The sequence below is a fragment of the Centroberyx affinis genome, unplaced genomic scaffold (assembly GCF_046629955.1).
Source record: "Centroberyx affinis isolate AG114_WGS23_722 - 3 ecotype Tasmania unplaced genomic scaffold, CSIRO-AGI_Caff_v1 ptg000136l_1, whole genome shotgun sequence".
NCBI classification, from domain to species: Eukaryota; Metazoa; Chordata; class Actinopteri; order Beryciformes; family Berycidae; genus Centroberyx; species Centroberyx affinis.
The window spans coordinates 1-12,618 of NW_027278835.1; the positions used below are offsets into that span (position 1 = coordinate 1).

A 12,618-nucleotide genomic window follows, 5' to 3' on the forward strand; every position below is an offset into this window, starting at 1 on the left:
ACTATTATTTACCCTGATCTTGAAGCCATACTAACCTTACTTTGCAATCAAAATAAGACAAGAGGTAAGACAAATACCTACAAGCTGGAGGACCCAGGAAACCCAAAAGGCTTATGTGGAGGCAGTAGGAATGAATTTTAGAATGTCCAGGAAATAGGATTTCAAGTATAACTATAAATGAATACGCACTGACATTAGTGTCATATTTTGTGGGTAGGACTAAGTGTCAAGGATGTTTAACCAAACATTAAGCTGTGTTATAGGCCTGTGTAAAACTGAACTATAACCCCATATAAAAGACGGTGTTAACTAGACTGGAACCAAAAGTGAGAAAAATAGCCATATTTTGGTTGGCCTAACAGTAGAGTTACCTCATTTTCTGTTTATTTTCACACTTACAACCTGTTTTCTCGAGCGTAATTAGTTCAACAAACCTCCGAGAAAAATCTTGTAGTGTTTTTCCACCCTGAGGGAAATCTATATTACTGGAAATAGCCTGTGTGCATTCCTATTATCTTTAATGGTGAGGCGGTGAATTCCCAGAATGTAGGCTCGGCCAGAGCCGCCCGGGTGGGCGGAGACAAACCCTGCAATTATTCTTGGAAAGCGGATAGGGGGAAGCTGCAGCGCGATTCCTGGGAGCCTCGGTTCAGCGAAGGCAGGAGCAGGGACACGGGCTGGAGATTAGCCTCAACCTGTGCAAAACACTGTCTGAAAACTAACACAGACTGTTTACTACCGACGATTTCTTTGATTAAAACAGACCTTTTCTCACCTGAACCTTTTTTCTCTCCGAGTTGTTATCAGACCGACAACAAGCGGCGGTTGAACAGGAGTCGGTGCGGCTGGTGTGACGTCAGAGCCGCTGGTGTTCTGAAGAGTTCTCAGAATAGAATTCTAGGAAATGGTGAATTTTAAAAGCCAAGCCTTACACTGTGTCCTTCACACATTAGGATCCCATTCTGGAGGCAACACACTCCATACTGCTGCTACATTTTTTCATATTCATAGTGTTGATTTTTTTCCTCCCATTTACTGCTATATCTGTAGGTAATTCAGTATTATTACAATCGAGTAGACCAGACCCTATTTGGGCACGCACCGCACTCTTCGTGTCTTTACACCGCTTATAATATTCAAATTAAACCGATGTAAAGATTTTTTTCTTGTAGCGGTGTTTTCGTTTGATCGCGTATATATTTCATTTGGGATTTTTTTCTTTGCTGGAACAAATAGTAACTGGATTTAACCTACAGGACAACAGCATGATTCTTTGTGTTCAAGGGTGAGTTGACATTCTTTTGTTCCCCCTGTTTTCCCTTTTGTTCAAAACATATTAGGGGTTAAGTATATATGTAAAATTAGTGTATCAAATTAAAGTTATTTTTTAAGTCGTTCAGTGAAGAGCAGGCTATACGGTCTCATAAATGTAAGGCTGAGATCAATAGTCCATACTTTGAGGATCGTCAATTCAAAATGTAGCCTATTATAAATATATATATATGAAAATAAAACATCCTTTAACATAAACTTGTCAATATACTGAATATTAATACGATTTGTCAGGTTTTTGGTTGTGTAGAAGATACGGGTCCCGACACGACAGTGAATTGAATCGAGTGAACTTGAAAATGTTTCCATTATATCTCTATCATGGCCTACTTTTACTGAACCTCTCTTTACACAAGGAGTCAAAAGTTTGGCACCTGTTAATAAGAATCTAAAATAATCCAAATTATGATTATCATTATGAATATATTTAGTAATGCACACCGGACTAAAAACGATACTCGGTGTTGATTCCTTAACTCCATAAGTAAAAAGGTCTTCTACGACCTTTTTTTTTGTTTTTTTTTGTTATTTATCCCAATTAAATCACAACTATCCCCTTATTTCCAGTCCTAGAGCCCTTCTGCCCACTGGCCCATCCACTGAAGCCCCACTGGGCATGCGGGCAGGAACAGTATCTCCACCCCACTGCCTTGAAAGCACCCCTTCGCTATGGGACCCCACAAAGGACCTGCTAGCAATTGCCAGCAACTTCTGCTACCTAGAAAATTCAGGTAAAATATATATATAAGTGTTTTGCATTTACACCTGCTGAGCTGTAATAACAGAGCCGATCAGTCAGTGAACCTAACAAATGAGCAACCTTTCCCTGGCATTGTGTTTGTCATATTTTATTTTCTGCAATAACAGCTTTAATAAAACGACTTAATTGTCAACTGTTAAATACATATTAGAAATTACATATCAAGCAACATATAGTACAATACAGTGAAAAGAACAATATTGAATGTTCAGAGTAAATAATAGTCTGGGATCTGTGTGTGCAGGATGGTACTGGGGAGCTATAACAGCAGCTCAGGCCCACGCTGCTCTTCAAGAGGCGTCCGAAGGGGCTTTCTTGGTGCGGGACAGCAGCCACCCTCTGTACATGCTGACCCTCTCGGTCAGGACGGCGCGAGGTCCCACCAGTATACGGATCCAATACAGCGGCGCCCAATTTCTGCTGGACTCCAGCTCCCCGGCCCGACCCAGCCTCTTGTCTTTCCCCAACGTACCCAGCCTGGTGCAGCACTACATGGGGCCGGGGAGGAAAGTAGAGGAGGGGAAGGTGGAGGAGGCCCCTTCCAAACCCTCTCAGCAGACGGTCCAGGAGACCTCTGTGGTACTAAAACTAAAGAGGGCCGTGTACAAACCGCAAGGCTTCCCTTCCCTACAGCACCTCACTCGCCTCGTCATTAACCGGCACTCTGACTGCCCCGACCAGCTACCACTCCCCAGGCCTCTGCTGCGCTTCTTACAGGACTACCCCTTCAAGGTATGAGATGTCCCCCGCGGCCCGCTAAGTCTCAGCTGACCTGAAGGAAAAAAAACTGTCAAACAGGTCCATGGTGCCCATAAATGACACTGCTGCTCCAGCTGCGAGAGGCCAGTCACAGAGACACTGGACACAAGGTCGTGTTTTTGGTGAACAAGAGATGCACAAAGACTGATGTGTCTGGTTTTGGACTTGATTTGTGAAGGACTGGGTCGTCACACAGCCTCGAAAAAGATGAATTTGCGAGCAAACCTCGGTACTGTAATCTATACTTATTTTATGACGGATGTGGAAATTGTCCACATCTACCTTAGCCTCATCGGTTCTGGATGTACATACTCTATACTGCTCCTGAGCAGTGAATTGTTTTCAGTGAGACGTATTTTCACCATTTTATTTTTGTCACAGTAAGCATCTGACTTTTTTCTACCTTTTAAATCTGTACATTTTTCTATTAAAAGAACCTACTGGAGTCGAATTGCTGTCTTTAATGTCTTTTTGTCTCGTAATGGTTAAAATGCCATTATTACTCACAGGGCAATGAGAAATATCATCATCATCATCATTATTAATATTATTATGATTAAAGAGGACATGACGACCATTCTTGTGACACTTGTTACGAAATATTTGCGCCTGCAATCACCTTTGGAACACAAAGACTTGGCGGCCTTTGAGCTCTAAGTAAGTGAGAAGCAGACAGTGTGACAAAGTGAAAGCCAAATTGTATGTGTTTTTGCTTAACAATGCGCACAGCCTGCGTCTGAGTCAGCGAGTGGATAGGCGGAGGGGAGGACCATTCATCAGCGGATTCGTAGAACTACTGAATGCTTTCTGGGAGGGTGAGATTCTGAGAGGGAGGCTTCTAAGAAAAGCCTCGGTAATTACCTTCAGCCTTGAGAACGCTTTTTTTTTTTTTTTTCTATCTCTCACACATTTATACAATGATACAGGGCACAATCATAAATGTTGCCAGATAAAAAAAAAAATCCACTAGCAACACGAATGTGATGTAAGCTTCTTTGAATTTCGCAGACCAATGAGTGCGAACGTGTGCTTGGCGGCTCGGTGGGGGCAGAGGAGCTGAGGCTGTGGCCACCTGGCCAAAAGCCAGTGTAATAGGATCTCACAGTTTCTCAATCCAGATCCTTCTCGTGTTCCGTGGTTCACTTCTCTGTCCCAAGGATGCAGAATCGCGGCCTGAGAAACAAAGGACAAATCGGTGCGGTGTGCTCAGTGGCATGATTTATTGACCGCTATAGGGCTAGAGTGAAGTGTGTGTGTGTGTGTGTGTGTGTGTGTGTAGAGAGTGAATCTGGACGTGTGACACAAAGAAACCAGCAAGTTTGGCCTGAGCTCAACTGTATGATGTCATCTCTTCATCTCTTGTTTTATCAGTGCAGCCTGTTACTCAAGTGAATGCAAATTGACAGTGATGGACCTAAAAAAAAAATCACACCAGGTCAAATGATGACTCGATGACTAAATGATAAATTAATGATGAATTAATGATAACCTAATGATGAATTAACGATGACTGGGCGGCAGACGTGACACCGACCTGCCAGTGACGTCGTGTTGCGTCTCTACATAATGCAGCTCCTCCACATGCGCCTCCACCCACCGCTGGATGAGTGGGGGGTGTCTGGGGTCAACCTCCAAGTAAACACGACTGTTGGTAACGGGAAGAGAACACACGGAACGGATTAACATCTCATTAATTCATGGATTATCAAAATTACAGTGAGATGGAAGCGGTGGCACATGCCTGGAACTGAATTAACTGGAAGTCCCTCTAGAAGCTTAACTCATTAAACGAGGCAACATGATACATGTGTTTTTTAGCACATGCCTTTCTTGTGACAAGCTGCAGCTTTTAGGAATTAAACCCAGGTGGGGAGTGTGTGTATGTGTATGTGTGTGTGTGTGTGTGGGTGTGGGTGGGGGGGCAGTCCTTTACCCATGGTTTGATAGAATCTGTGGAGCCAGAGTCAAAATCTGTTTGATCACTCTCAGGCCATCCTTGCCTCCGTCTAGTGCAGCGTGGTCTTCAAACCTGCGAGTTCAAAGAGTTCCCATACTCAAATACATCTTTAGTCTCACGTATACATTTACATTTTCAAGGAACTGAGGACCCCTAATGGATTTCCTAGCTGATGCAAATTCATTTTAGAAATTTTATGCATTTGTAAAGGTTTGATTTAGTCTCTGACCATGAAATATTTCCCATGAGTGGGAACACACCAACTGTCAATTACATTAAAACAAACGTAAAAAAAATTGGTACGTACAAAGTTTTGGCAGCACAGTGTCAAGATGATTCAGTTATAATCGACAGGGGATGGATGTGTATTTGTCGAGCAGTTTTTCACCTCAGAATTTCAGGCTCCAGTGATGTCATATCCTCTGAGAACAGGTACGGAGGGTTGCTGACCAGCGTTGAGACTGGGCTGCACAGGCTCACAACAGCATCTGCATCTTAAATGTAAATTGCAAATTATAGTCATCGATGTGTTACAGTGTGTTATTTAATAATATTGCACTGCTATCATTTGCCTTACCTTTAATGACATCTATATGATGAACCTGTAGTCTGTCGTGAAGCCCTAAACTGTAGAGTAAAATCCATCATCACACTGTATGCATACATGCCCCACTTTCCTCTATATCAATTTAGTTCATCTGATGTCTCTCATCACTATAAAACTAATAAACAAAATAAAACTAAGTCAATAAGAGCACTTAGAACTTTTTTCATGCTATATGATTTGATTACCGGAATGCGTTCTCTCTCGTTAGATCCACTGCATCCTGGCTTTGATCCAAGGCAACTGCTTTGAGCTGAGAGAGACAAATATTAGCTGCTGTTTGGCAAAGCTCTGGAAAAGGCCATTTGGACACTTCAGAAGCACAGCTAGCTCGGTATAATATATATATATATATATATATATATATATATATATATGTTATAGTGTTTACAGAATCTGCAAATTTGTAATTGTCCCATACTTGATGTATCTCTGTTCTCCTGTTCTTTATGAAAAAAAAAAAAAAAAAGAGCAATGCCATTAGTCTGTCTTTATTGCTGTTAGCAGGTTTGGGGTCAATTCTTGAATGAACTCAGCAATTCCAACTGAGGAATTGGAATCGGAATTTGAAAAAAAAAAAAAAAACCTACAGGAGACAGAACTGGAATTGAATTGGAATTTCAGGAAGTTGAATTTAATTCAATGAAATTCTGTGAAATTCCATGTTTTAGTTTTAGTTTTAGTTTTTTCTTACCACATATCTGAGATTACACATAGTGTTATCAATACTGAATGTCATAAAATGTTAAAGGTATGTTTCAGATGGGACTTGATGCATAACATGTAATTGTAATACATACATTATGATTGAATGTATTTAATTTGTTTAACTGTCTTTTATTTGATTCATAATGTTTGATTTATAATGTTTAGCAAGTCAAGACAACCTCTCTTAGAAGTGGAATTTCACAGAATTTAATGGAATTCAATTCTTGGCATTCCAATTCAATTCCAATTCTGTTTCCTTAGAGGTGGTTAACATTCCAATTCCAATTGGAATTGGAATTTTACCATGCATTCCCAATTCAATTCATGAATGGCCCCAACCCTGGCTGTTAGCATTACAAAGTTATGAATTCTAACCATTTTACAGTCTGTTGACATTGGAGACAGACAAGTATGATACGATATGAAGAAGTCAACATGGCTAACATTATGACAGGATAACAAAAAAACATGTTTAGCTTTGGTTTACCGGTGAACTACAATGTGTGGGTTTGAATAGTGGGGAGAAAGCTGTATTCCACTGCTATGCTTTGTTTGCTTATCCATGTGTATTTACTGTACACAAGAAACAGAAACCTCACCTGTGGAAGACTCTTCAGCAGACTGAGGGAAATGGCACCAGAGCCGCATCCCACTTCCAAGCAGGTATACTGAGCCTCTGCACCCACTGCAGCCCCGGGCTTCCTCTGGAGATCTGCAAGCACCAGTTCAACCAACTCCTGCGCAAAGTTCAGAGAACACTGCTGCAGTTATGAGATCATTGGGGTTTCACAGTACATTGTATGTGCGGCCTGCTATCCTGCTCTCCGACCTCGGTTTCAGGTCTTGGTATGAACACAGGAGGTCTCATCTTCAGCGTCAGATCTCTGAAGTCCCACTCCTCAATCACATACTGCACAGGCATCCTGAACCAAACACAAATACTGACGTTATGGCACTGAATAGTCCGGCTGAAAACATGTTTACTGCAGTATTACATTGAAACTCCGTACCTGGACAGGCGTCTAGTGCAGAGCTCCCACATCCGCTCTGCTTTTTCATGGCTCAGAAACTCGGTTAACTTCTCCAGCCCAAGACTCTCTATCTGTAAGGGGAAACAGCATGCGAGAGCCTGCATCCATGTGGCTGTCGAGACACTTCAGTGAGTAATTTATAATGCGCTTGGCAGATTTTGCAACTCACAGTTTTAGCCCCAAGCAGGTGAGCAATGATGTGCTGACTGGAGTGCTCGGGCTCTGTCACACCTCTCTCCTCAAAGTGCCTCTTCCACACGGCCACTGCTTGGAGTGCAGTGATGCTGGCTGCAGGAAAGGCTGGAGCACTGTATGTGTGCACTGCATGGGAACCACAAATCCCCTAAAAGCATTGGATTTAAGAGAACATTAAAGTTATTATTATTAAACATATCTGTTTCTACACTGCAAGCCGTGGTTTTCATTTGCCCTTTATGTAAACGAAACACCTCTAAACCAAGTGCAGTTAATTAGCACTGCTACTATTAAACTACCAAAATAATTTATTGAAGATAAAAATACAGTTAGTTACCTTTAGTCCACCACTCCTCGCTCTGCAGCACATCAGTGGTACTCTCCACATGGTAGCACGTGCAGTTCAGCTAGTGTCAAAAGATACCCTAAATTAACATTTCTTTAGTAAGCATGGATATTGTATAGGGACCAGCTATACTGTAGTCGGCCAAACTAGCTTGCTGCCAAACTATTTATTGTCCGACTCGCGTAGTTTCGCTGCATCCCTACGGTCTGTACACTTTCTAGCTTTCTTTTATTGTTCTACATTAAAGCTGATAACGACACTAACTGTCTGTAGCTGATGTGATATCTTAAAACGGGTGATGTTTTCTACACATGGCGCGCCGACCCCCTCGGACTGTCAAGTTCGGGCGGTTGTTGATGTGATCCGGAACAACCCCACATGCGCAGCAGCACACGCAGCACTGACTATGGCGAATGATGCAGCCTTCAGGTGCGGTCGTAATTATGAGTGGAGTTCACGCGAAAGCCTCAACCAAGTGGCGTGGAACTGGAAGAGTGGGTAATACCGAAGTTGCCGAGATTTTATTTGACGTTTAGATGGCGGACAGCATGGACGCCAGTGTCAACGACTGATTAAAACTGATGTATAACTGTTGGTTACTAAAACAATTAAAACCTCCATTAAATACCTGAAACGCATTTTGTCCTCCTCATTATGCCATTATAGGCCAGATTCAGCATAGTCCCCAAAAACTACTTTTGTTACAGGGCCCATGTTATGGCCAAATTATGTTATTAGCCTATTTTGGACCAAAGGCACGAATGGGCGTATTTCTGACTTCCCGTGTTAGAAAAACTAGGTTACGAGGAGTACGTGAAGGCACCAATATTGCTATCCACAATATAATGTGCTTGGATGTTTTGGGTAGGCGAGAGTTGTTTTGCAAATGGACAGAAATTTTGTAAAGTAGGCTGATAACAAATTTGTTAGGGAGTTGTTCAGACACCAAAATTGTAAATTTATTTCACAGGACGGTCGCTTAAGTTAAAGTTAATGCTAAAGCTAAAGCTAAAGCTAGTTGCCGTTAGCTCTCAGTTGTGACAGGGAAGGCAGAAAGAAGAGGAACACATAAAGAGTGGTTATTTACGTTTTAGTCATGTTATCATGACATTATTCTCATACTAGCAGGTCTGGCCAGGTCAGAAATTCACTGGTGTAAGGTTTAGAGAAGTCTAGACAAGAGATTATGATGGGCATGACCAGTCGAATTGAGTGTATATTCTTCAGTGAGTTTCACCCTACTCTGGGCCCAAAGATTACTTACCAGGTAAGCGTACAATACATAAGCCTTTCTTAGCCGTCTGTTTTACATCATGTATTTGGTCCTACAGTGTCCCCTCTGTCCTCCTAACAGGTGCCAGAGGAGTACATTTCCCGTGAGCTCTTTGATACAGTGCAAGTTTACATCATCACCAAGCCAGAACTGCAAAACAAACTCATCACTGTGTATGTGCACCCAAGCCCTCTCTCCTGTTTGCCACAATTCATTGAAATATTATGTTTTGCTGGGGAATGGTACGTTTGTTTCCTGTCACTGTCAAACTTACATCCTCCGTGTTTTTTCTGACTGTTTCAGCACTGCCATGGGGAAGAAGCTAATCGGGTGTCCTGTGTGCATTGAGCATAAGAAGTACAGTCGCAATGCCCTGCTCTTTAACCTTGGCCTTGTGTGTGACGCACAAACCAAAACCTGTGCCCTTGAGCCAATTGTCAAGAAGCTATCTGGGTACCTCACTACTCTGGAGGTGGGGGGAGCATGCATCCTGTCACATGTGATCACTTTAATGTTTGTATTGGTGCCACTATCCAAACTGCCCCCAGACAGGATAAAAGTCTGCCTGCTTTGTTGTATTGCAGCTGGAGAGTGGCTTCATATCCAACGAGGAGAGCAAGCAGAAACTTTTACCCATAATGTCGACCTTGTTGGAGGAGCTGAATGCCACAGGAGCTTGCACTTTACCCATAGGTATTGGTTTTGTCTTACATTATGCATGCCTCCACAGGTTATTAGAGAATGATTTTAAACCTTTCATCATTCTCACTCTCTCTATTTCTGTGTCTCTGTTTCAGATGAGTCGAACACCATCCACCTGAAGCTCATCGAGCAGCGGAAGGACCCCCTGATTGTGCAGGAGTATGATGTGCCTGTCTTCACTCAGTGCAAAGACCATTTTACCAAATCGCAGTGGGATCTCACCACTCAACAGGTAGGTCTTTTGTGGTTGGTGTCACTTTGTAACTGACAGCTTACCCATGTACCAATATAAAGCAGCAGGAGAAGGGTTAGTGGAAAGAACCAGTCAACTGTGCATGAAGTGACATAAACTCCGCCTCTCTCTCATCCATATTTTATGGATGGTGAGGTAGCATTAATATAGAAGTTTGATTGTACATTTAAGTTGCTAATTATTGGTGAAATAATGGTGTAATTACTGTAATACGTTCACCAGAATTACAGGATTTTAATGCAGTGAGTGACATATAGTGCAGCTCATCAATCTGACTGACTACTCAGGTCATAGTGCATCATATAAACTGGTAATGTTAGATATTGTATTGTAGATCCTGGCCTATATTGATGGATTTAGACACATCCAGAAAATCTCTGCAGAGGCGGATGTAGAGCTGAATCTCGTCCGTATTGCTGTGCAGAATCTTCTGTGAGTACATTTTAGTAAATAAATATCTCTACAGTTGTTTTTCCTAATAAAGCCAAAAAGATATTCTGAAAGCTTCCTTCCCTCCCCTCTCCTACAGGTATTACGGTGCTGTAACCTTGGTGTCAATATTTCAGGTACAAAACTAAACTCCACAGCACATTGGGCCTTACTGCACTACATGTGTGCACCCATAGTGTGGTGTTACTGTTTGAGAATACGTTCTGTTTAGTCATGGTTGTTGTTTTGTGCCTTGTTGCCTCCCCCTAGTACTCTAATGTGTACTGCACAACCCCTAAAGTCCAGAGCCTCATAGATGACAAGTCCATCCAGGCGGAGTGCCTCAGCTATGTTACTAAGCAAGGTAAACAAGAGCCATGAGTGGTGAACCCGAGTATTTGTTTTTTGTCACGTCCATTTCACTGTATTTTGACCGTCTGTGTCTGTCAGGTCAGAAGCGGGCCAGTCTGAGAGATGTGTTCCAGCTGTACTGTGGTCTGACTCCAGGAACCACAGTCCGGGACCTTTGTTCTCGCTACTCGCAGCAGCTTCAAAGGGTTGATGAGAGGTCAGCATCTTACCTTATCAGTTCCTGAAAACACAAAGATCAGGTCAGGCTGACTCTTGCTTGCACTGCCACACGTACAGTATGTCTTTTTCTATAAAGTTTACTGTGCGTTATGTCATGTGTTGCCGTTCAGGAGGCTGATCCAGTTTGGCTTAATGAAGTCTCTGATTCGCCGGCTGCAGAAGTATCCTGTGAAGGTGATCCGGGATGAGAGGAGCAGGCCACCTCGCCTCTACACCGGCTGCCATAGTTACGATGAAATCTGCTGCAAAACAGGCAAGTTTTGAAGGTCGCTCTGATTGCTTTGCATAATAACGTCTTGAAAAGACTGGGTCGATGTTGATGTATTAAATAAGTCTGCTTCTAATAAAACTGCCTCTTTGTAAACTAGACAAGCATTTTCCTTGATTTCACAGGAATGAGCTACAAAGAACTGGACGAGCGACTGGAAAATGACCCGAACATCATTGTGTGCTGGAAGTAATGTGAGGCAAACCGATGGCAATTTCAACAGAGACAGTAAAACATAGCACGAGCCATATGGTACGACCATAGCTGACTGTTGTGAAAAGTGAAAGATACAGAATTGCCTCAACCAAAGATGCCTATTGCCCTGTCCACAATGCCCCAAGCCTTCAATGAGAGTAAAGATTTTTGTGGAATAATAGTCAAACATTGAATGAAGTATTTTGTAGATTTTATTGTTAGGTTGGTATTTTCTTTTTTATTATAATTTTATCTGTCTCATCATCTTGAAATGTTGCAATGGTATTACATGTTGAAGTCAAGTGAGAAAGGTCATATTTATTTAATAATATTGTTCAGATTGAAATAATACGTGACTAATAAAAGAGACAGTTCCTCGACCCCATCTATCTAGCTGTATCTCAGTAAATGGTAAAAAAATTCATATGGCCTGGTTATTTTAACAACCCATATTGTTGAGATTGCAGGAATAACACCATTCAATGGCAAACTAATGACCGTTATATATATTATATCCCAAATCCAGACTGCAGGGAATCCCCATCTACTGCCCAATACAACAACCCAGATTAGAGCTGAAAATCAAACACATCATCATTCATTATGCTGTCATATTGTATACAGCCATCCACCTGGACTCGTCCATTCAGAAAAAGCTGATTCATATCCTGAAATTATATATACTTCACTGAATGGCTAAATGCTGTTGCCTTGTCATGTACATCAATATCTTATTGATGTGGGTATTGAATGGGTTGCAATCTTTGTAGCCAAAGCAGTGAATGGATGATCTGATTGATTCTCGGCAGTCTTGGTTGGAGATTTATTGGATTTATTAGTTGGAGCCATTTAATGTTTAAACAGAAATTGTTGCTTTAATCCTGTTTGTTGTGTTTGGCAGTGGATGGGGACTCCCTGCAGTATGGGTAATCTGGATTGGAATATTATTGTATGTGTTATTCCCCCAATTTTAGCAATACAGGTTATTAAAATGGCCAAGCCATGCCAAATCATAAGTGCCAAATGCATGAGCATCTTTTGCAGTCTTCTCTCTCTCTACACCCGGACAGATGGGCTGCTTCGGCCCACATTTACCTGGGCTCCTACCGCCCCCGACTGGTAGCAAAGAGCAAGTGTGCTTTGTCTGCGTTTGGTTTATAGTTTACAGTAACTATGACAACCACGGGAAATCAAGTGTAACTCCTAACGACACTT

General features: G+C 42.0%; 3 protein-coding genes across 4 annotated transcripts; 2 read left to right on the forward strand and 1 right to left on the reverse strand.

Annotated features, from left to right (window-relative positions):
• Window positions 1–675: 675 nt before the first annotated feature.
• LOC139653704 (cytokine-inducible SH2-containing protein-like) lies at window positions 676–3,732 on the forward strand. The gene is made up of 3 exons (XM_071530643.1): window positions 676–1,285; window positions 1,900–2,063; window positions 2,337–3,732. Exons 1-3 carry the CDS (start codon window positions 1,266–1,268, stop codon window positions 2,828–2,830), a joined length of 678 nt encoding a protein of 225 aa, XP_071386744.1. The 5' UTR covers window positions 676–1,265; the 3' UTR covers window positions 2,831–3,732.
• Window positions 3,733–3,736: 4 nt separating this feature from the next.
• Window positions 3,737–7,734, reverse strand: hemk1 (HemK methyltransferase family member 1). The gene is made up of 11 exons (XM_071530620.1): window positions 7,726–7,734; window positions 7,321–7,494; window positions 7,131–7,222; window positions 6,950–7,043; window positions 6,720–6,857; window positions 5,601–5,665; window positions 5,386–5,435; window positions 5,197–5,302; window positions 4,785–4,880; window positions 4,386–4,496; window positions 3,737–4,024 (listed from the first exon to the last, which is right to left on the reverse strand). The coding sequence occupies exons 1-11, from the start codon at window positions 7,732–7,734 to the stop codon at window positions 3,991–3,993; spliced, it is 969 nt and encodes a 322-aa protein (XP_071386721.1). The 3' UTR covers window positions 3,737–3,990.
• Window positions 7,735–8,510: 776 nt separating this feature from the next.
• Window positions 8,511–11,766, forward strand: nprl2 (NPR2 like, GATOR1 complex subunit). 2 transcript variants are annotated; one of them, XR_011696008.1, is made up of 11 exons: window positions 8,511–8,959; window positions 9,047–9,138; window positions 9,269–9,437; window positions 9,550–9,658; window positions 9,763–9,899; window positions 10,255–10,352; window positions 10,450–10,486; window positions 10,620–10,713; window positions 10,800–10,917; window positions 11,100–11,193; window positions 11,334–11,766. XR_011696008.1 is itself a non-coding variant. In XM_071530758.1 (11 exons), exons 1-11 carry the CDS (start codon window positions 8,879–8,881, stop codon window positions 11,399–11,401), a joined length of 1,146 nt encoding a protein of 381 aa, XP_071386859.1. In that variant the 5' UTR covers window positions 8,511–8,878; the 3' UTR covers window positions 11,402–11,766. The 2 variants fall into 2 exon arrangements, 1 of the variants encoding a protein (XP_071386859.1); XM_071530758.1 differs by having other exon boundaries at window positions 11,051–11,193.
• The last annotated feature ends 852 nt before the right edge of the window (window positions 11,767–12,618 follow it).